This window comes from Equus przewalskii, chromosome 10 (genome assembly GCF_037783145.1).
Source record: "Equus przewalskii isolate Varuska chromosome 10, EquPr2, whole genome shotgun sequence".
NCBI classification, from domain to species: Eukaryota; Metazoa; Chordata; class Mammalia; order Perissodactyla; family Equidae; genus Equus; species Equus przewalskii.
The window spans coordinates 42,368,637-42,389,862 of record NC_091840.1 but is presented as its reverse complement, the minus strand read 5'-3'; the positions used below and the strand labels follow the sequence as shown (position 1 = coordinate 42,389,862).

General features: G+C 50.0%; 2 protein-coding genes across 2 annotated transcripts; both read left to right on the top strand.

The window, feature by feature from the left end:
* Positions 1–73: 73 nt before the first annotated feature.
* Positions 74–13,724, top strand: PIGS (phosphatidylinositol glycan anchor biosynthesis class S). The gene is made up of 12 exons (XM_008527760.2): positions 74–488; positions 767–906; positions 992–1,103; positions 5,831–5,920; positions 6,201–6,292; positions 7,799–8,006; positions 8,289–8,431; positions 9,149–9,263; positions 10,441–10,586; positions 11,149–11,249; positions 12,044–12,254; positions 12,606–13,724. Exons 1-12 carry the CDS (start codon positions 455–457, stop codon positions 12,879–12,881), a joined length of 1,668 nt encoding a protein of 555 aa, XP_008525982.2. The 5' UTR covers positions 74–454; the 3' UTR covers positions 12,882–13,724.
* Positions 13,725–14,494: 770 nt separating this feature from the next.
* Positions 14,495–20,407, top strand: UNC119 (unc-119 lipid binding chaperone). Its single transcript, XM_070562696.1, has 5 exons — positions 14,495–14,836; positions 18,351–18,464; positions 18,956–19,058; positions 19,242–19,414; positions 19,697–20,407. The coding sequence occupies exons 1-5, from the start codon at positions 14,611–14,613 to the stop codon at positions 19,807–19,809; spliced, it is 729 nt and encodes a 242-aa protein (XP_070418797.1). The 5' UTR covers positions 14,495–14,610; the 3' UTR covers positions 19,810–20,407.
* Positions 20,408–21,226: the final 819 nt, after the last annotated feature.

Here is a 21,226-nt window from a genome sequence, read left to right as displayed (position 1 = left end):
GATAGGTGACATATGAGTGCTTGCCGTGTGCCAGGCTCATAACATGAATGACCTCATTTTGGCAAACATCTCCATTTTCCAGTTGAGAAAGCTGAGACTTAGAACTGCCCATGGTCGCCCAGCTAGTCTTCAACGACTGCAGATTTTCGCTCTTAATCCCCAGGGCTAAAAGTGTGTTCTACAAGGAAGCGGACTAACCAAGCACCTTCCATCCACGCCGACAAGGGCACAGCCCCTCGACGACCTCCGGCCTCGGTGCTGACCACACAAACTCCGGGCGAGGCTCCCTGCGCACCCCGCCCACGCTCCCCGGCCTTCTCCGCCTGCGCGTCTGGAGGGCCGCTCGCGATTGGCCGCGATCGCGGCCGTGGCCCCGCCCCCTCGCTGCGAGTTTCTGATTGGGGGAGGCCTACGCAACTCCGCCCTTTGGCGGCTGGAGCAGCCGGAAGCCAGCATGGCGGCAGCCGGGGCAGCTGCCACAGACCTAGGTGCAGTGGCGTTCGGGTGGGGGCCTGCGGCTGGCTTATTGCGACGGAGAGATGCGGGAGTGGGGATTGTGGTGTGCCCGAGGTCCCGCGGACTGGGGGTCAGGGGCCGCTTCAGACAAGATCCCTTCAGACTGAGGCCCGGGCCGCTCGCACGGGGATCCGTACGGGCGCGGTCCGAGAGCCTCTGGGTACCGATTGCCGGGGCTCCTCCTTGTTGGGAGTGGGGCCGGCACCCGAGCCCGCTTTCGGCACCTCAGTCTGTCCCTCCGTCCCTCCAGAGGTGGTCCGAGGCAAGCGCGCCGCCCTCTTCTTCGCTGCGGTGGCCATCGTGCTGGGGCTGCCGCTCTGGTGGAAGACCACGGAGACCTACCGGGCCCCGTTGCCTTACTCCCAGATCAGTGGGCTGAATGCCCTGCAGGTGAGACCTCGGTGCGGGAGGGCCAGGGGACAGCCCACCCGCAAGGTGGAGACTCAGCTGGTGGCCCTGATCCTCCTTCCCGTAGCTGCGACTCATGGTGCCCGTCACTGTCGTGTTTACTCGGGACTCAGTACCACTGGACGACCAGGAGAAGCTGCCCTTCACCGTTGTGCATGAGAGAGAGATCCCTCTGAAATGTGAGTTCCTGGGGGCGGGTCAGCGCTGCCTTTCCAGTGTGAGCTCAGTCCAGAGATGGGTTGGGTAGAAGGAGCGCGGGTATCACATAAAGGTAGTTAAAAATTTACTAAAAGGCCTCTCTGGGTGAACAGTGTGTTTGGTTAGAGGAAAAGCAGCTTTAAATTCAGCGTTCATTATTAAGGAGGCAATTTTGTTCATAAAACAGTTACCTGATCAGAAGCAGTTGATGCTCATTAGGGGATAGGGGAGGAAGTAGAATGTAGTGGAAAGAACGCAGGGATTGGAATCAAGTTGGACTTGCACACACAGGCCTTATTCAGGTTAACGTTAAACACTTTACTGAGCATTAGGCACTTTTCTTAGTACCAGGAATTTGGGGATGAATAAGAAATTGATAATAAAATTCATAGGGCAGAGAGACACTTAGATAAAGAAATCACAGTAGAAGTATATAAGAAACAGTTATGGGGCTGCCCTGTGGCCGAGTGGTTAAGTTCATGCGCTCTGCTTCAGTGGCCCAGGGTTTCTCCGGTTCAGATCCTGGGTGCGGACATGGCACTGCTTGTCAGGCCAGGCTGAGACGGCATCCCACATGCCACCGCTAGAAGGACTCACAACTAAAAATACACAACTATGTACTGGGGGTCTTTGGGGAGAAAAAGGAAAAATAAAATCTTAAAAAAAAAAAAAAAGCAGAGGTTGCTCTTAATAAAGAGCCTTTAACTGTCTGGGAGGAAAAAAAGGCAGAGAAGGTTTCAGGGGATGTAATTTTTAAGGATTTTTTTTTAAGATTTTATTTTTCCATTTTCTCCCAAAGCCCCCCAATACATAGTTGTGTATTTTTAGTTGTGGGTCCTTCTAGTTGTGGCACGTGGGACGCCGCCTCAGCATGGCCCAATGAGCGGTGCCATGTCCGTGCCCAGGATTCAAACCGGCAAAACCCTGGGCCTCCGAAGGGGAGCGCGCGAACTTAACCACTTGGCCATGGGGGTGGCCCCCTGAGGATTTTTAAAGAATGTGAAGGAGTTCGGGTTAAATGAGGAGGGGAAGGAGGGAATAGCATGAGCCAGTAATAATGATAGCTAATATTAGTTATTCACTATATGCCACAAACTGGGTGAAGCACTTTACATGTGTTACCTCATTTAATCCTCTCTAACATTATGATCCCCATTTTATAAACGAAAAAATGGACTTAGAGTTTTTAATTTGTCCCATATCACACAGCTAGCTAGTAAGAGGTGAAACTGGGATTTAAATCCAGGCCTGGGCCGGCCGGGTGGCGCAGTGGTTAAGTGCGCACATTCTGCTTCAGTGGCCTGGTGTTGGCTGGTTAGGATCCCGGGTGGGGACATGGCGCTGCTTGGCAAGCCATGCTGTGGTAGGTGTCCCACATATAAAGTAGAGGAAGATGGGCACGGATGTTAGCTCAGGGCCAGTCTTCCTCAGGAAAAAGAGGAGGATTGGCAGCAGTTAGCTGAGGACTAATCTTCCTCAAAAAAGTAATAAATAAATAAACAAATCCAGGCCTGACTGATTCTACTGTTCAAGCTTTCAACCAACAAACCATACTGCCTCCCGTGTAAAAGCATGGAGGGGTGATCTATGAGCAGTTTTACCCTTCTGGAGTGTGAAGTGAAAGATTGGGAGTGACAGGAGATGTAGGCTGAGTCCAGATCATGAAGTGCCTATGTGCCATTTACTTTCTAGTTTTTTTTGTTTTTTGGTTTTTTTTGAGGAAGATTAGCCCTGAGCCAACATCTACCACCAATCCTCCTCTCTTGCTGAGGAAGACTGGCCCTGAGCTAACATCCATGCCCATCTTCCTCTACTTTATAAGTGGGACGCCTGCCACAGCATGGCTTGCCAAGCAGTGCCATGTCCGCACCCAGGATCCAAACTCGTGAACCCCGGGCCGCCAAAGCAGAACTTGTGAACTTAACCGCTGTGCCACTGGGCTGGCCCCGAGTTTCTAGTTTTTTAACCTTGGTCAAACATTTTTTAAAAGATCGTATGTCATATGGTTTAACCTAAGGTACACACACATACATTTTGTTTCTCAAAACAAAAATTGGGTCATACCTCACACGTCAGTTTGCAACTTGATTGTCGTCAATTTGTCGTGGACTTCTTCAGATTTAGTGACACAGTGTTCAATAGTATGGACATACTGGGGAGATAGTATGTGGAGTGGCCAAGAGTATGGAATTTGGTATAAGAGAGCTGAGTTAAAGCCTTGGTTCTGCCACTTATTTGTGTGAATTTGGGTGAGGATGTTAAACCTCTCTAAACCTTGGTTTTCTCATCTGTTAGTTAGGACTAGTAATAGTGTTGTTCATTTATTCAACAAATATTGAGTTCCTGTGTCAGATACTGTTGTAGTTGCTACAGTGAACAAAAAAGAGGAGAACAGATAATTAAAAGGATAAACAAGAAAAATGTGTGTTAGATGGTGATAGGAAAAAAATAGAACAGGGCAGGGGGATAGAGAGATTTTCTTGGGGGATGGGGAGGTCTTTGCCATTTTAGATAGGGTGACAGGGAAAGGTATCATTTGAAAACAGGACATTCAAGTAAAGACCTAAAAGAGGTGAAGGAGTAAGTTGTGTAGATATCTGGGAGAGGAGCATTTTTGGCACAGAGAAAAGCAAGTATAAGGTCCTGAGGTGGGAGCAGGGGTGGTGCCTTTGCAGGACAGTAAGAATGGCATTGTGGCTAGAGTGAGGTGAGTGAGGGAGAGAGGAAGAGGAAATGAAATAAAACCAGAGTGGGAAAAGGGGCCCAGACTCACATGTGGCTTTTATTCTGGATGGGAAGGGAAGCCATTGAAGGGTTTTTTTGTTTTGTAAACATAACTACCATTATCACACCTAACCACATTAGCCATAACTCCTTAATGTCACCTAATTTCCAGTCTGTATTCAGATTTCCTTAATTATCTCAAAGGTGTCCTTTTACAGCTGGTTTATTCTAATCAGGATCAACATACTGCATTTTGTTAAATCTCTTTCATTGTATATTAGCTGTTCCTACCCCATCCCAATACAACTTCTTTTCATTGATTTGTTGGAGAAACCAGGTCATTTGTTTTATAGAACGTTTCATATTCTGGATTTGGCAGATTGCTTCCTCCTACTTTCATTTAATTTATTCCTCTATTGTCCATATTTCTTTTTTTTTTTTTTTTGAGAAAGATTAGCCCTGAGCTAACTACTGCCAATCCTCCTCATTTTGCTGAGGAAGACTGGCCCTGAGCTAACATCCGTGCCCATCTTCCTCTACTTTATATGTGGGACTCCTACTACAGCATGCCTTTTGCCAAGTGATGCCATGTCCGCACCCCAGATCTGAACCGGTGAACCCTGGGCTGTCAAAGCGGAACGTGTGCACTTAACTGCTGTGCCACCGGGCCGGCCCCATATTATCCATATTTCTTATAAACTGGTAGTTAGATTTATAGGTTTGATTAAAATCAGGTTCAATTTTTTAGGCAAGAATACTTTATAGTTGATGTGGTATACTTCCTATTGTGTATGTCATGAAGCATGTAGTGGCTGGTTGTTTCACTTTGGGTAATGCAAAGATGATTTAGTGAGTTCAGTTATTGTCAGCTTGATTTCTATATTTAGTTCCCTGTTAACGTTTTACCTGATGGTTTTAGCATCCATTGATGCTGGAATCTACTTCATTAATGGTTGCAAAATGGCAGTTTTTAAACTCTATAATTTCTTCTGCATACATGATCTAGAATTCTTCTATAAAGAACTTGCCCAATAAATTTTAGGTTCAATTTGTCAAGTTCCAGGGGATGAAAAAAATCCCTTTGGGATTGCCTTACATGTATAGATTAACTTGGGGAGAACTGACATCCTTAGACTATTTAATCTTTCCGTCCAGGAGCCTTGTATTCCTTTTCCATTTTATTCAGATCTTCTTTTATGTCCTTTAGTAAAGTCCTGGGTTTTTTCTTATAGTTTCATACATTTATTCCTGGGTATTTTTATGTTCTTTATTGTTATTACGGTTGGGATTTTTAAAATACTTGCTTTTCTAATTGGATATTGCTCATATTTATCAGAAAGCTATTGATGCTTACGTATTCTTGTATCTAGAACTGTTACTAGTTCTAATAATTTTTCAGTTGGTTCTCCTTGATTTTCTTGGAAAATATACTACTTCAAAAGTGGCCATTTTCTCTCTTTCTTTCAAATATTCATGTTTTATTTCTCTTTCTTCACTTACTACATTGGTCAGGAACTTCAGAAAGAACATGCTGAATAATAGAGGAGATAGCAGGCATCCTTCTTTTATTACCGATTGTGATGGAACTGTATTTTCTGTGTTGTTGTTAAGTGTGCTTCTTGTTTTTATCAAGAATGTTCATGGAAGTTAATTATTTTGGGGCACCTATTGAAGTGATCATATGGTTTTTCTCCTTTCACCTGTTAATGTACTGAATATTGTAATAGATTTCCCTGTGTGAAAGGATACTTCAGGTTGAAGGTAGTGTGTCCATAGGCAGAGGCAAGAGTTGGGCAGATGGAAGAAGTGGAGTGTTGTGTATTTGATATCATCCATGCAGAAATTGTTAGAAGTGGCTGTAGCTTCTTGGTCTTTCTCTGCAGTCATCTTGCTATCCTCAGATGCTGGACAGCGTTAGGGCTGGGAAGGTGGGGAGAGGTCTGTTACGTGTTCTTCCCATCATGCATCTTCCTTTTCTACTCAGACAAAATGAAAATCAAATGCCGTTTCCAGAAGGCCTACCGGAGAGCTCTGGACCATGAGGAGGAGGCCCTGTCATTGGGCAGTGTGCAAGGTACCAGAAGGAGTGATCACACCATTTCAACATGAAACCCTCTTTTTCCTTCTTATCTTTAAGTGTGTAGTTTCCATACCTTGTCTTAACTCCAAAATCTTTCTGGGAAAGCTTAGAATGAGATACCTTGTGTTTCCGCCTGGACCACTGAGGGCCAAGCCTGGCCACAGGGTCAGCTGGGTGTGAGTGGGAGGCAGAGGGATGGCTTAGGCACTCTGTGGGCCGAGGGGAGAGGGAATGGTGTTTTTGCTCCTGGTGCAGTACCTGCTCTTGTCTCCAGAGGCAGAAACCATGTTAGCTGAGCCACAGGAGCAAGCAGAGGGCTCCCTGACTGTGTACGTGATCTCTGAACACTCTCCACTTCTCCCTCAGGTAGGGTGAGCAGAGGCTGCGGCCTTGCCTTAGTCCTTCAGCTCGTCCTCTCCTAGGCCGTCTCCCTCTTGCAGTATTGCTGTCCATTTCTTCCATTCGCTACAGAAAATTCCCCAATTGTTTTTTAAAAAGAATGAAAACAGGGATTTATTCATTGACTCTGGCTCTTTTTAAATCCAACACTGATAGATGGTTAAAGCTTCAGTGACCATTTAAAGAGGGGAAAAAAAATCAGTAGGATTAAAAGAAAGAAGCTGGATTGAATGGGTTGTGGTGGTAACACGGGCCCTACATTGACCTTTTTACTTTATGAGCAAAAGGCTCGGTGGGAGGTATACCATGTACCATTTTCTTTTTAAATTTATAATGAAATATTTAATTCTTATGAAAAGATGAAAGAAAATTTTGATGAGCATCCATGTACCCACCCCCAGCTTCCAAACTACAGGATAGCAGTGTAGTTGGAGCCCCATGCGTCTCCATGGTTACACCCCACTCCCGCTCAGCCCCAGGTGACCATATTTTGTATGTATCATTTCTTACTTTTCTTTTGAGTTTTATCACATGTTGTATCTCCGTAAACAATATATTTAATTTTACATATTTTTGAACTGTATATAAATGGTATAATATAGCATATGTTCTTCTGCAACTTTCATTTTGTTCAACATTTATGTTTGAGAGAATCATCCATGCTAATACATGTAGTTGAATCTAATGGATTCATTTTTATTTCTTTATTTCTTTATTTATTTTTAAGATTGGCACCTGAGCTAACAACTGTTGCCAATCTTCTTTTTTCTTTTTTCCTGCTTTTTCTCCCCAAATCCCCCCAGTACATAGTTGTATATTTTAGTTGTGGGTCCTTCTGGTTGTGTCATGTGGGATGCCGCCCTCAGCCTGGTGGGACGAGCGGTGCCATTTCTGCGCCCAGGATCCGAACCCGCGAAACCCTGGGCCACTGAAGGGCATGAACTTAACTACTCGGCCCTGGGGCTGGCCCCTGGATTCATGTTTAATTCTATCTAATGTTTCATTGTATAACATAGCATAATTTTTCCATTATGTTACTGATGGGCGTTTCAGTGTCTCCACATTTTTACTATTAGAAATAATGTAGACATTATCATGAACATTCTTGTACTTGCCTCTTTGCCGTGTGCCTTTTACGTATATGAACCTTTCCAGTTTGTTTATTCTGCTTTTCTTGCTCAGCATGCTGTCACTTAGTTTCTAGCCAGTGAAGATTTAGGTAATTGCCTGGACTTATGTCTACTGGGGATGCAAAGGGATCTGAAATGAATGGAAACGCTCATATATATCCATAGTTCAGAAATGCTGTGTTAATAGTTCACTATGAATAAATAAATATTCACTATAAATAAAGAGAGGTGCAGGCCTCTTGGTCAGTGGCAAAAGGCCAGAGTCTCAAAGACAGGAACCAGAGTGCTCTTCTCCTTTCTTCCCTGAGCCATGGGCATTCTGTCTCTTGCTTGCCTCTCACAGGATATGATGAGCTACATTGGGCCCAAGAGGACAGCAGTTATGCGGGGCATAATGCACCGGGAGGCCTTTAACATCATTGGCCGCCGCATAATCCAGGTAGCCCAGGCCATGTCTTTGACTGAGGATGTGCTTGCTGCGGCCCTGGCAGACCACCTTCCAGAGGACAAATGGAGCTCTGATAAGAGGCGGCCTCTCAAGTCCAGCTTGGGTAGGGTGACTGGGCTTTGCCATGGGAAGAGAGAGGGACATGAATAATGTGGAGGCATTGGGGCAGGAGGGGAATCTGCATGCAAACTCTTTACTCCTTTCTTCTCTGGTCTCAGCTTTTTCTTAAAGCACTCAGTGTTCCTCATCCTAGTTTTATCCTCGCTTTGGTTCCATGATGGCAACCAGTGCTATTCCAGAGGAAAAGCAAGTTCAGCTCAGCCAGGGATACAGGCTGCCCTTGATCCACAGAAGCCTCTGGCTTCCCTGACTCCTGTTTCTATAGGCTATGAGATCACCTTCAGTTTACTCAACCCAGACCCCAAGTCCCATGACGTCCACTGGGACATCGAGGGGGCTGTCCGGCGCTATGTGCAGCCCTTCCTGAATGCCCTCAGTGCTGCGGGCAACTTCTCTGTGGACTCTCAGGTGAGACTGGGAGCAAGTTGAGGAGTCCTTTTCCTGGCTGCACCATCCTTTTCAAAGTCCATGCATATTTAGTGTTTACAAATATAGTCTGTTCTTCCAGCTCTTAGAGCTTGCTGATTTGCCAGGAATTTCCCATGTATGTATATGATTATGCTGTCTTTTTTCCCTCCTTGGTGTTTAGCTTGGGGAGTTTTGTCAATACTATTTAAAACTCACTTCATTATGGCTCCCTCTAGAACCGTATTTGCCAGTTGTGCCATCCTTAAGAAAGTTATTTAAAAAACCCAAAAAACTTGCTGAAATATGTTAATGTAGTAACAATAAAGATGTAAAGAATGGAGCTTTCTGTATTACATAATGTCCTTTTAGGGAAAAAGTGGGAGAAATTTCTATCAGGTCTTGGTAGTGGGAGTAATTACTTCTGAATAACTGACTTGATTTGATCTTGTGGACAGTGAATTATATTCTTTGTTTCTCTCTTTGTTTAGGCTGTTAGAAAGCCTGGTAAAATATGTGGTTTTCAAAGCTTGTATTTATTAATTTTACCGTTGACTTCATTATATTTTTCCTACATCTGTTTTCTCTTAGCCCTAATTTTACCTTTTACTATTTTGCCCTGTCCTAATTGTATCTTTTCAAGGCACCTCAAATCTTTTTGGGGACAAAGTGGGATATAAATGTATAAACAAAATAATGTTCTCCCTCTTTGCTCCACAGATCCTTTACTATGCAATGTTGGGGGTAAACCCCCGCTTTGACCCAGCTTCCTCCAGCTACTATTTGGCCTCGCACAGTCTACCCCACGTCATCAACCCCGTAGAGTCCCGGCTGGGTGAGCTCCTGAGGATGAGGGTTTTTCTTCCAGGCTGGGGATGGACCCTATAGGCCTTGGGTTTGGAGGCAGGTTGTATGTAGCGATGGTTCCCAGGTTGGGTTGGTCTGAGGGCATCAAGGAAGTGCTGGGCATTTAGGCTCCTTTTTCATGATACCCTGTTGATGACAGATCTTCACACCTTCATATCCAAACACATTTATTAAATGTGATTCCCAGCTCTTTTTTATAAATGAATGGATAGGCTGCGTCTCCCTCCCTGCAAGCCGTCCAGGAAAGGGATAGTTACACGTGTAGGAAAGATAACAGGAAAAGTACATGAAAGTAGAATTCAAACTGACAGTTCTGCTGATTGAGATTGAGGAATCTTGAAGGTAGGATTCCAGTTTATCATTTTCAGGGTAATACCAAGGAAGAGTGGGTATGACCAAGAACTGTAATACAGGCAAACCAAAGTGAGTATATCACTAGGTGTGGAATTTCAGGTATCAGGGCCATGCCATTGTGGACCAAGGGGTATGGGAGGGGCAGCACGTGAGGCCTTGGCAAATTCCTCCTTCATTCATTCATTCAGCAAATATTGGTTGAGGGACTGCTTTATGGCAGTGCTGATTAGAAATAGAAGGACATTTCACACAAGGGAACTATGAGCCTAGATGTAAGAGCACATAGACATTCAGGAAGCTCTGAAGTTTAGTGTGGCTGAACTGTGAGAAAGTGACCAAGGTGAAGTGGGCAGGCACCAGATCATAAAGGACCATATGAAGAAATTTCAACTCTAACCTGGTAGGGATGGCTAGCCTTTGACGGATATTAAGCAGGGAACTGACTTAAGGTCAGATTTATACTTGTATATAAAACGAGATATAGTAATATGGGTGCCATGTGGCAGTGGCCAAGAAAGCTGTCTTAGACAAGCAAGGGGGTGCCTCTTAGAAGAGGGGAGGTTCCAGGGGTATTTGGGGGCTAAGGACTGCACTTCATCTATGTGGTACATCTTGGGAGAATGTTCAGAGGTTCTTTATCACAGACAACCAGGACTGAAGGATATCCTAGTGATTACCAGTGGGGAAAATGAGGCCCAGAGTGAGTGACCAGTAAGTTAGAGGCTGACCTGGAACTAAGATCTCGATCCAGCGTGTTTTGGTATCTGACTCCCCTTCTCTTTGTACCACAGGATCCAGCGCTGCCTCCCTTTACCCTGTGCTCAACTTCCTACTCTATGTACCTGAGCTTGCCCACTCCCCCCTGTACATTCAGGACAAGGATGGGGCTCCAGTGGCCACCAACGCCTTCCACAGTCCCCGCTGGGGTGGCATTATGGTAATGGTCACATTGTGCAGACCCCAGAGCCCAAGCTTCAGGGACAGACAGATGTCCTCTGAGACTGTTCCTTCTCTTCTTCCTCTGGTGTCCTCCGTGGCCCAGCCTGTGGGAAGTGAGGGTACTGTGAGCCCCTGCTCCTCCTCTGCCAGCCTTCCTGCTTCTTATTTCCGTCAGTGTTTTCTATAATATGACCCTTTTTCACTTGCAGTTTGCACTTACTCAGGACTGTTGTGTGTATATCTTAGATCTTGGCTCTATCTGTGGGAGTCTTGCCAGGTTGGGAACTTTGTCTCCCTTGTTAGACTGGGAGTTTCTCATGAGTAGGAACTCTAAAGTGGAATAAAAAATATCTCTGTTATAGGACTTTTGAGGGAGTAATCAGGGTAATTTATATAAAACTCCTAACAGCAGATATTAAAAAAATAATAGCTATACATCAGGTTTGTAATATCTAAAACGCACAGAATGTGTCTTCTTTTTCTCTTGTGGGCTCTAGAGTGTCTAGGGTGGTGCTGTGCCTGATCCTGGCATGATGTGGCAACCTCATTTCCCCTTGCAGGTATACAATGTGGACCCCAAAGCCTACAATGCCTCGAAACTGCCAGTGAGAATTGAGGTGGACATGGTGCGAGTGATGGAGGTGTTCCTGGCTCAGTTGCGGTAAGGTCCTGGGTGATCCTCTTGGAGGCATGGCCCCTGACTGTGACCACAGTCTCCTGGGCTGACTGGAATGAAATCTCACCTGGCAAGGATTCCTTGACTGTGTGTAGAGCCCCAGGGAAACCAAGAGAGGTTTCCAGGGATGGTTTTATCTGTCTCCTAAGAAGGACTCGTTGCTGACAAAAACTGTTTTAGGAAAAATAGACTCATGAATGTCAGGTCCATGGGATGTGATTATGGGTGCTTAGGAAAATAGCTATTAATTCTTGGGCTAACTGATCTATTGCCAGTGGCTGCCTGAAGTCCTATGTTGAGGATTCTAAGGCTGTGTCTGGGCTCATCTGGAAAGAGGATTCTGATTGATTGGCAATGTCTGCCCTGGGTGCAGGATTAGAGAGGCACAGCACACAAGCCTTATCAGAGGTGGTCCTGAATCATCCCTTAACTAAGGCTCACTGGCTCCATGTGTCCAAAGAGAGGGTAGACAGGGTGAGGGGATTAAGTTAAGTTGGTGTTACCAGAAACGTTTTAGTCATGGAACCGTTCTTCAAACAAGATCTTGGAAGTCCAATATAGAAACAGGTAAAAGTGAAAACACTGATTAAAGCAGGGCTTGGGCCTCAGGATTGCTTAGTGTTGCTGCTCACACCCCAAGACCCCGAGGTACTTCCCTACAACCCCTGTGGTTCTGGGTAAGATTGGAAATCTTAGTAGTTATTCTAGGAGTCTTAACCATCTTCTTCCACCTTCTAGTTCTTCTCAGCTCCTTTGACCTCACTTCGCTGTTCCCGCAGGCTGCTCTTTGGGATTGCTCAGCCCCAGCTGCCTCCAAAATGCCTGTTTTCAGGGCCTAAGAGTGAAGGGCTAATGACCTGGGAGCTAGACCGGCTGCTCTGGGCTCGGTCCGTGGAGAACCTGGCCACAGCCACCACCACTCTCACTTCCCTGGCCCAGCTTCTGGGCAAGATCAGCAACATTGTCATCAAGGACGATGTGGCATCTGAGGTAAGCAGGCAGCGGATGGATTCTGTGGCCTAGAATTGGAGTGGCCATTGAGGGCCAGGGTGTGGTGAAACCAGAGAGCCAATTGAGGTTCAGGGTGTGTGTGTGCATGCCATCCTTGAGTGCCCCACGCTTCCTCTAGAGGGCAGTGCCAGCTCCACAGCAAGAGTCCAGATGAGGGTCTGAGGTTTTAAGCAGGCACTAAGAAAATACACTATAGCCCTTCTATCCTGGCCTCCATGTATCCTAGGTGAACTTAAGGCAACCTTTCTGGTAGACTGAAGACACTGTGAGGCCCAGCATCCCCACTACCAATGCCTAGGACTTACTGGTAACCCCCTGCCCACTTCCTAGGTCTACAGGGCTGTAGCTGCAGTCCAGAAGGCGGCAGAGGAGTTGGCCTCTGGGCACCTGGCCTCTGCCTTCGTTGCCAGCCAGGAAGCTGTGACATCCTCGGAGCGTGCCTTTTTTGACCCGTCACTACTCCACCTCCTCTATTTCCCTGATGACCAGAAGTTTGCCATTTACATCCCGCTCTTCCTGCCTATGGCTGTGCCCATCCTCCTATCCCTGGTCAAGATCTTCCTGGAGACCCGCAAGTCCTGGAAAAAGCCTGAGAAGATAGACTGAGCAGGGCAGCATCTCAGTAGAAAGCCTTCCTTTCTGGCCAGGGTGGGAGGTATCTGATTGAGAGGCACAGCAATGGGGCCTATCACGAATGATTTGTCTCCAGCCTCTGCTGCCTCATCCAGCAACCAGGGTACAACACTCTAAGAAGGGTTCATCTTTCCTTTCCTTCCCATTCTTGTGGCTCAGATCCTCCCTTAGTCCGTGCACAACCCCGTATCCTCAAAAGGTGCATCATCAGGGTCTCCTTATCTGGTTTAAAGATGAAGGCCCTTGCGTAGCTCCCTCTGGGGCAGAGGCAGCTTATTGTGCTTCTGCCCTGTTCCTCACAGTCCTCTTGTACTGAGAGAGAGCGTTAGGGGAAAGCCCTGGGTTGGCTTCTAGCCCCCTCTGCTCATGCTTCTCTAGGGAGAAGCCCTAGCACTGTTCTCATGGAAGGGGCCAGTCACAGGTCACCTCTGGGGTCTTCTCCCTTACTCCCGCCCCCCTGGCTGACTATACCTGTTGGGTACAGCCTGACGGGAGTCCAGAAGGTGGCAGATCAGGACCTGATGCTGTGTGTGTGCAGAAGTTCCTTTCACCCTTTCATAGAGGCAATGTGGTACAGTGGGGAAAGTTCTGGACTTGGGGTCAAGCATGCCTGAATTCAAACTCTTGCTTCTGCACTTAACCATGTGGGGAGCTTTGAATAAGCCATTTAATCTCTCTGAGCCTCAGTTTTTCATTTGTTAAAATAGCACTAATGATACCTCCCTTACAAGGTGGTTGTGAGGATTAAATATAAGCATGTGAAATGTCGGGCATATTCTAGGCTCTCAATAAACATTGATTGAATGTGAATTGGAATGATACGAAGTATGAGCATACCTTTCATTCTTCATTTATGTGTAAGTAACAGTTTCCTAGTATCTGTCCTCCCGGGCTCACAGGTCCACCTTGCTTCCACCTGGCCTCCCTGTCCTGGAGGGCCCTGTGGTGGCTAGACACCTAGGCTGCTGTTCCTTAGCGTGTCCTGGGTTGTCCAACAAGACAGCATCTATTTCTGCTTTTTAGCAGGGGGTCTTGGGAGAGAATAGCTTGTGTCAGTGTAAGCCCTCAGATACTAACTCATTCATCAGTTCAAAAAAAGAAAATATATTAAGCACAGGCTGCAAAAGGCCCTGTGCTCCGTGCTGGGGGTATTAGAACAAAGACAGGATCTCTTTCACCCAACTGATTGTTTAGGGGGAGGGGTCAGTGACAAAACTAATTTCAGATAATTTGTTAGAGAGAAAGAACAGGTTGATCACATAGTGACTGGGGGTTGGTACTTTAGATCGGTTGTGAGGGAGGACCTTTGAGCAGATGGCATTTGAGCTGAAACCAGAAGGACAGGAAGAGGCGGTCTGGGGGAAGAGCATCCCAGGCAAAGACCCTGAGGCAGGAAGTCGCTCGAGGGGCAGAGAGACGGGCAGACTTGCTGGAGCACAGCGAGTAAGGAGAAGAGGTAGCCAGGACCCCCTAAAGTACCTGCCAGAAAAAAAACGGACGAGGGCCAGGGTAGGGGCTCGCCCTGGCCTGGACGAATAGCATTTCGGCAGCGTGGGCGGGGCCAGTGCCGGACCCACCCCGGGGGCGGAGCGGTACCTGGGGGCCTGGCCGGGGGTGGGGCTGCGGACGCTCCCCCTTCCCGCGGCTCCAGCCGGCTCAGGCAGCCGCGGCGGCAGCAGGCGAGCCGTGGCCCCGCGAGGCCATGAAGGTGAAGAAGGGCGGCGGCGGGGCCGGGACTGGGGCGGAGCCCACCCCAGGGGCTTCGGGCCCGAGCGTGGAGCCCAAGCTGGAGCCGCAGCCTCAGGTGGAATCCGAATCCGGGTCCGAGTCGGAGCCGGAGGCAGGCCCGGGGCCCAGGCCGGGGCCGCTGCAGAGGAAGCAGCCGATCGGGCCGGAGGACGTGCTGGGGCTGCAGCGGATCACCGGCGGTGAGCACCAGCGAGGAAGCGCCGCCTGAGGGCGGGAGGGAGAGCGCGGGAGGGGGCCTTCGAGGCACGCGGAGCCCCGGCCCCCGCCCCTTTTCCCGCCCTCCCCCCCACCTCCCATCCCCCACTCAGGTCCCCCTTGCCTGTGTTCCCTACTCTTCTGCTTCCAAGCCTTCCATGTTCCCTTTTCTCTTGATCTCCCTGTGCCCCCCTCCTCTCCCTTTTAAAGATTTATTTCCACTCCACTCCTTCCTTTTTGAGGAGTTCATCTCGCTTTCCCACGGTGGAGGTGGGGTAGCAGCTGCAACTGTGACCCCTTCCCATGGAATCTTCAGAGCCCTTTGAGGACTTTCTCTGCAATAATGAGGAGGGGGACTGAGTGCACTCTGTCCTTGGTCCCCACCCTGGAGGCTAAGTCGAGGCTGAGTTCCTTAGGTGGCATTAAGACCCTCGGATCTCCCTGACCTTAATGCCCTCATCCTGGATTCCCCAGGAAATCTGAGGCCATCCCCTTCCCAGGAAAGGACCTGAGCAGAAAGCTTCAGTGAGTTGGCCCTGGGCTCTCTCAAGGGAGTGGGTTAATGCCCCCCTTAGCCTGGACTGGGGCCTGCCCTCTCCTGGGAAGGCTAGTCTCTACTGGTTGAGTTTCTGAGTTGGACTGCCTGGGTTGGAGTCCCAGCTTTGCCATGTAGTTGGGTCTGTGACCTTGGGCAAGTAATTTCATTCTCTGAGCATGTTCATCTGTAAAATGGGGATAATGACACCTACCTCAGGGCTACTGTGAAAATAAATTCTCTGATTTTGCACACTGCCTGGCATGCTGTGCTGCTCTGTAAATAGGGCTCTTTTGTCAATAGTGCTGAGGGCCCCACAGGACTGCTCATGGCTGCTGCCCTGAGGCAGACAACTAGGCATTCAGGGCAGGGGTGGGGGGAAGGTCACCACAGGCAGGGAACAGCGCTAAGAAGCTCGCGGCAGAGGCAGTGGCTGAGCCTCAAAAAACAGGAGGCTTTGGAGAGGCAGTGGCCCTGTACCTCGGCCTCATTCATCAGTAACGCTGCCCTGGCTCCCTCTGTGGGAGCAGCTCTTGGGGCCTGTCTTTGGGGTTGGGCGCAGGTGCTGGAGTGGACTTGAGCTCTGGAGCTGCAGGAGTACCAGAGCCCAGGGCTGCCAGACAAAGCTGTGGAGGGGACCATGATGGCAGGTCTAGGCCTGTGCAGCTGGGTCCCTGGCGGACCAACTTCTCCCTCCTCTCTGAGCCAGGCAACAGCCATTCTTGGCTGAGCTCGTAGACAACTGAGCTGCCTTGCCTAAGCAGGCGTTGGTAGAGGGAGGGGGCCTGGACCACTCTGATGTTTGCGCCAACTGGGCTGTGATTGGCAACAGCAGGATTTATTTAGGATTCAGGTTAGCTCTGGGGCAGAACTTATAGGATGTCCGGAGGTCAGGCAGGTAACTTTAGATTATTTGCAACTATGGGGGCTTCCAACCCATGAACCACCATGTGTCTGCTAATTTGGAGGAAATTCATAGCCCTTAGAGGTGGGGCACCTGTGGAGGATGTGTAGAAGAAGGAGTGTCATGGGAGCTCTTTCCTCTGTAGAAGTTGAGAACAGGGTTCCAGGCCCTCCGCCCTGGCACCCTCTGGTCTCTTCTGACCTTAATCACACAGATCTGAGGTTTGCTACTCCTGGATTACTGGGCCCTGAATCCAGCTTAGGAAGCTATTTGTGGCTGAGGGGAAGGGAGCAGTTGTGTTCTGAACCCTCTGCCACTCTGCCCCTTGTCTCGCCTGCCCCTGGGTCCCAGGTCCCTTGCTTTCCTGGCAGAAGAGAGGGAGTGGCTGTGGTGTCCTGAGCCATGGGCATCCCCTAGCCCTTGTTCCTCACTTCCTCTAAAGTCAGAGAGGTTGATAGGTTGAGTTTGCAATAGAAAAGACTGAGGTCAGACTGCAAAAAGTTGTTTACAAACCAGAGAGACTCCAAAAGTTGGAGAATGGGGGAAGAAGAGAGGGCTTTACTGAGAGCTGGGAGTTGGGCAGTGAGGATCCTCCTCCCAATTCTGTTACCTCCTCTCCCTCTGCCCTGTGCCTGTTTTCTACATCTTTGGACTAGTGCTTATTTTCTGTGAAAATAAGGGGTGTAGAGGGTGAGGTAGGGGCTGCTGACTTCCATTCCTCCGCCTTGTCTCTCGCCACCGTGGGCTGTGGTGGACAGGCTAGGGCTCAGGCCCCTCCCTAAGCCCTGTGTAGTCCCTGCTGGGCCCCAAGGTGCCAGGTGGCTACCAGGAGGGCTTCCTGGAAGGAGCTGCCCCAGGCTTGGGGAAGAGAGAGTGATTTTATATTCACTTCCTCTTCCTGCCCCAGGGGAAATGGAGGTGGCCCAGGGGCCTGGAGGGTGATTTCCGGGCCTCTATAGGGAGGATGTGATGCTTTGCAGGCTGATAGCACCAGAGCCCCCACTTTGCCTCTCTGCTCCTTCCTATTTGTTGCCAGGGCCTCCCTGATCACTTGCAGTTGCTGCTGCAAGAGCACTGAGGGTTGGACCAGGCCTTGGTATTCCTGAGCTTCCTCAGGCGGGGCTGCCGCTGTTCCTGGTTCCTCTTTTGCACCTGAGGACTCCCTTTACCCCAATGTACACCGTGTGCACCTGCCACACCCTCTTCCTGGCTTTGCCCGTACTCTTCTCTTTGAGGGGTGGTTCAGAGTCAAGACTGGGTAGATGACCATTGAGAGGGTTCCCTCCATTCACTAAGACTTCCTCCCATTTGGAGATCAACAGGGAATGGGAGCAAAAGTGGCCCTCTCTCCCCCCATATTCTAGGTTCCGGGCTTGAGTCAGCAGAGCTTTGGCTAAGCTGCTTAAGGGAACTGGGCTTGTATAAGCTGCTTATGGGGAGGGGAGGGGCCGAGTGGGAACAGGGAAGGGATTGTTCGCCTGCCCCAGAGTACCCAGGTCAGGGACAGTCCTTGCCTGACACCTAGATATAGCGCCAGGGGCAGCTGTGGGATGAGGGTAGGGTATTCTCCAGAGAAGGACTGTGTCTCTCCCAAGGCAGAGCTGTGTCACTCCCTTTGGAACGAAGTTCCCAAAGGCAGGGCTGTATCTCCCATCTCATGTTGGGGCTCCCCATCAGATTGGAGGTCTGTTTGGCTCAAAGTCACTGAGCTAGCCTTGGCAAAGCAAAGGCTGGAATAAGGGCCCTCAACTCCAGGGTGGGAGGGAAAATGTCGGGGAGGTGGCTTTGTCCTCCACCTTTCTCTGCCCTCCCCCTCCCTGACCCCAGAGGCCACTGGGATGGAGCTGTTTATCCCCCATTGGATCCCAGTGGCAGAGCTATGTCTCCCCCACACTGTGGGGGCTCCCCCAGGGCAGGGGCTCAGTTCTTTCTTGCTGGAAGGCAGTGACCTTAGAGGATCAGAGAAAGTGGTAGCTAGTCCAGGGTTCCGCAAAAGCTGGGATGGCAGCAGGGGCTTCTGGGTGGGCCCCTTCCTTGCTCAGCCACCTGTCTCCCCTAGACTACCTGTGCTCCCCTGAGGAGAATATCTACAAGATTGACTTCGTCAGGTTCAAGATTCGGGACATGGATTCAGGCACTGTCCTCTTTGAAATCAAGAAGCCTCCAGCCTCGGGTGAGTGGGCTGGGTGGGCCATTGACAGAGGGAGGTGGGCGAGAGCTGTGAATTGGGCTGCCCAGGGACTCCTCAGGCTGCAGAAGAGCCAGAGCAGAGGTGGGGCTTGGACCCTAGCATTCCCAGGTGTCACCAGGCAGGGGGCCTCTACCTGGGGCTGGGCCGCCTCCTTCCCATCTGTTTCTAGGGTTGGACATCTTGGGAGGACAGTCCTACCTTCAATGCCTGCGAACTTGCCCTCTGCAGGCCTCCCTGGGAACTGCAGTCCCAGAGGCCCCAGGCCTCTGTGCTCCCTGTGGCCCTGGGAATTTCAGTTGAAATTGGTGACTGGCTGACCATTCATTTGGCCAATGGTCTGAACCCTCCATGTGCATCAAAATCTCCTGGGGAGTGTTTAAAAATTCAGACAGATGGGGACCCTGGGGTGGAACCCTGGGTGGGCATGGGTCCCAGCCAGAAGCCCACTGAGCCCTGGCTGGGGTGCATTACAGAGCGGTTGCCCATCAACCGGCGGGACCTGGACCCAAATGCTGGGCGTTTTGTCCGCTACCAGTTCACGCCTGCCTTCCTCCGCCTGAGGCAGGTGGGAGCCACGTGAGTCACCGGGCTACTGCTGCGGGCTGAGGGTGAGGGCTGGAGGTGAGGGTGAGGGTGAGGGTGAGGGTGAGATTGAGCCCCTCCTGAGTTCTTACTGAGCTTCTCTTTGGGGCAGTTTGTCTTGAGCTTGGCTGACTGACTTCAAGGCTTAGCTCAGCCCCACCCCCTTCTCTTGCTCAGGGTGGAGTTCACAGTGGGAGACAAGCCCGTCAACAACTTCCGCATGATAGAGAGGCACTACTTTCGAAACCAGCTACTCAAAAGCTTTGACTTCCACTTTGGCTTCTGCATCCCCAGCAGCAAGAACACCTGCGAGCACATCTATGACTTCCCCCCTCTCTCTGAGGAGCTGAGTGCGTGGGCAGGGCCTCATGGGAGGTGGGGGAGGGGATCTCCTACTAGAGACCAAGTTGTGGGGAGGGAGTACCTGTGGGTCTGATCCCCTTTCTTCCCACTCTGGGTCTCTTTTGTCTCTGGCCACCATTCCTGTGTCACTTATGGGGAAACTGAGGCTCAGAGAGACTGGGGGAACTTGAGGTTGTTCAGCTTGTCTGGGTCCCCCAGTCCTGAAGCCCCTGTAGTGACCTGGCTCAGGCTTCTGACCTTTACCCCAACTGGCTGGGCCTCTCTTGCAGTCAACGAGATGATCCATCACCCTTACGAAACACAGTCTGACAGCTTCTACTTCGTGGATGACCGGCTGGTGATGCACAACAAAGCAGACTATTCCTACAGTGGGACGCCTTGACCCCCCAAACCACCCCTGCCACCGGAGGGTTCTGGGCCCTCAGCCATGACCTCCCCAACACTCACCTCTCAACCCCAGGAGTCTCAGTCCCTGCCTGAGGAATGCTCCAGGAGCCCTGGACCCTGAGTCAGTGTCGGGAGGGAGGGTGCCTGATGTCCCCAGACCAAGTCTGTGAAGCCCATGGGACCTGGCACGTGGGGTAGGGTGGTAGGGGGGCTGTTTGTCTCCATGTCCAGGAATGCCTCCTGTGAGAGGAGCAGCCAGGACTTTAGGCCATCCTAGCTGGGCCTCTTGGGCCCAAGTTTTAGAATAATGTTCCCCTATCCAGCTTTGACTAGGTCTGGGCAGGGAGGATCCCATTCCCTGTCCCCTGCCCACCACCAACAGGCTGTTTAGAGTTTTAAATTCACAGATAAAGATCCAAAGTGGGGTCTGGCTGCCAAGCTTCCCAAGGGAGTCTGGGCCCTGGCCCCAGCCTCTACCATCTGGGGCTCAGATGCTGCTTGAGGTGTGAGAGGGACTGGCCCAGATTGCAGCCTAAGGTGGGGCTGGACCAACTGTATATAGTTTTCAATAAACTCTTTCTCCTTTTCTGTTCTCTGGTTCTGGGCCAGCATGTGTGTGTGGGAGGGAGGGGGGCAGGCGATAATGTGACACCTAAGTCCTCCTGTCCGCTAATCCTTTGCACCCTGACTCTGCACTCAGCATCTAGAGTCAGCATTTAGTACATGTTGCAGCTGGAAAAGGTTTTTCTTTTGATAAAGAAGGAGACCCAGGTCCTGAGAGGGGAAGCTTTGGCCCAAAGTTGTAGCCAGCTGGCAGAACAGAGGCTGGGACACAGGCTTTCAACTCTAGGGCGGGAGGGAAGGTGTAGAGGAGACGCCCTTGTTCTCTACCTCGCCTTCCCTGACCCCCAGAGGCCACTAGGTTGTGTTTTTAGAGAGAAGTCCTCCTCAGGGAGAGAAGGTGGACAGGACTTTAGGTAAGCCTAGAGCCATCTCCTTGCCCTCAGCTGCCTTGGGGAGCCCCCTGGCCTGGCCAGCAAGCATATAACACCCCCCCACACACACCTCCAGCCCTACCCCAGACCCAGATGAGGTCTTAAGTCCCTTAGTGGAGGAAATTCAAGAACTGAGATAGGTGGATAGCTCACACCCTACTGATCCAGGCCCTAATTTGAATGTGCCTGGTGCCCGCCCTCTCTGGACCGAGAAATTAAATTAACCCTCAGGCCTAGAAGTGCTGGATTCAGCTGGGTCCTGCAGAGACCTTGCTGGAGGCCAGGACCTGGGCTGAACTCTGGGAATTCTAGAATGAGTGAGACACAGGGAACAAATACCTGTCCCTGAATAAGGGGCTGGGCATGCAGGGGAGTGAGTCTTCCTGCTTAGAGGGTTCTGGGAGGATTCTTGGAGGA

Coding starts and splice junctions, on each gene's coding strand:
- UNC119 (XM_070562696.1), top strand. CDS start 14,611: ATGAAGGTGAAGAAGGGCGGCGGCGGGGCCGGGACTGGGGCGGAGCCC. Junction 14,837..18,350: donor GCTGCAGCGGATCACCGGCG/GTGAGCACCAGC, acceptor TGTCTCCCCTAG/ACTACCTGTGCTCCCCTGAG. Junction 19,415..19,696: donor CCCTCTCTCTGAGGAGCTGA/GTGCGTGGGCAG, acceptor CCTCTCTTGCAG/TCAACGAGATGATCCATCAC.
- PIGS (XM_008527760.2), top strand. CDS start 455: ATGGCGGCAGCCGGGGCAGCTGCCACAGACCTAG. Junction 907..991: donor GTGGGCTGAATGCCCTGCAG/GTGAGACCTCGG, acceptor TCCTTCCCGTAG/CTGCGACTCATGGTGCCCGT. Junction 6,293..7,798: donor ACTCTCCACTTCTCCCTCAG/GTAGGGTGAGCA, acceptor TGCCTCTCACAG/GATATGATGAGCTACATTGG.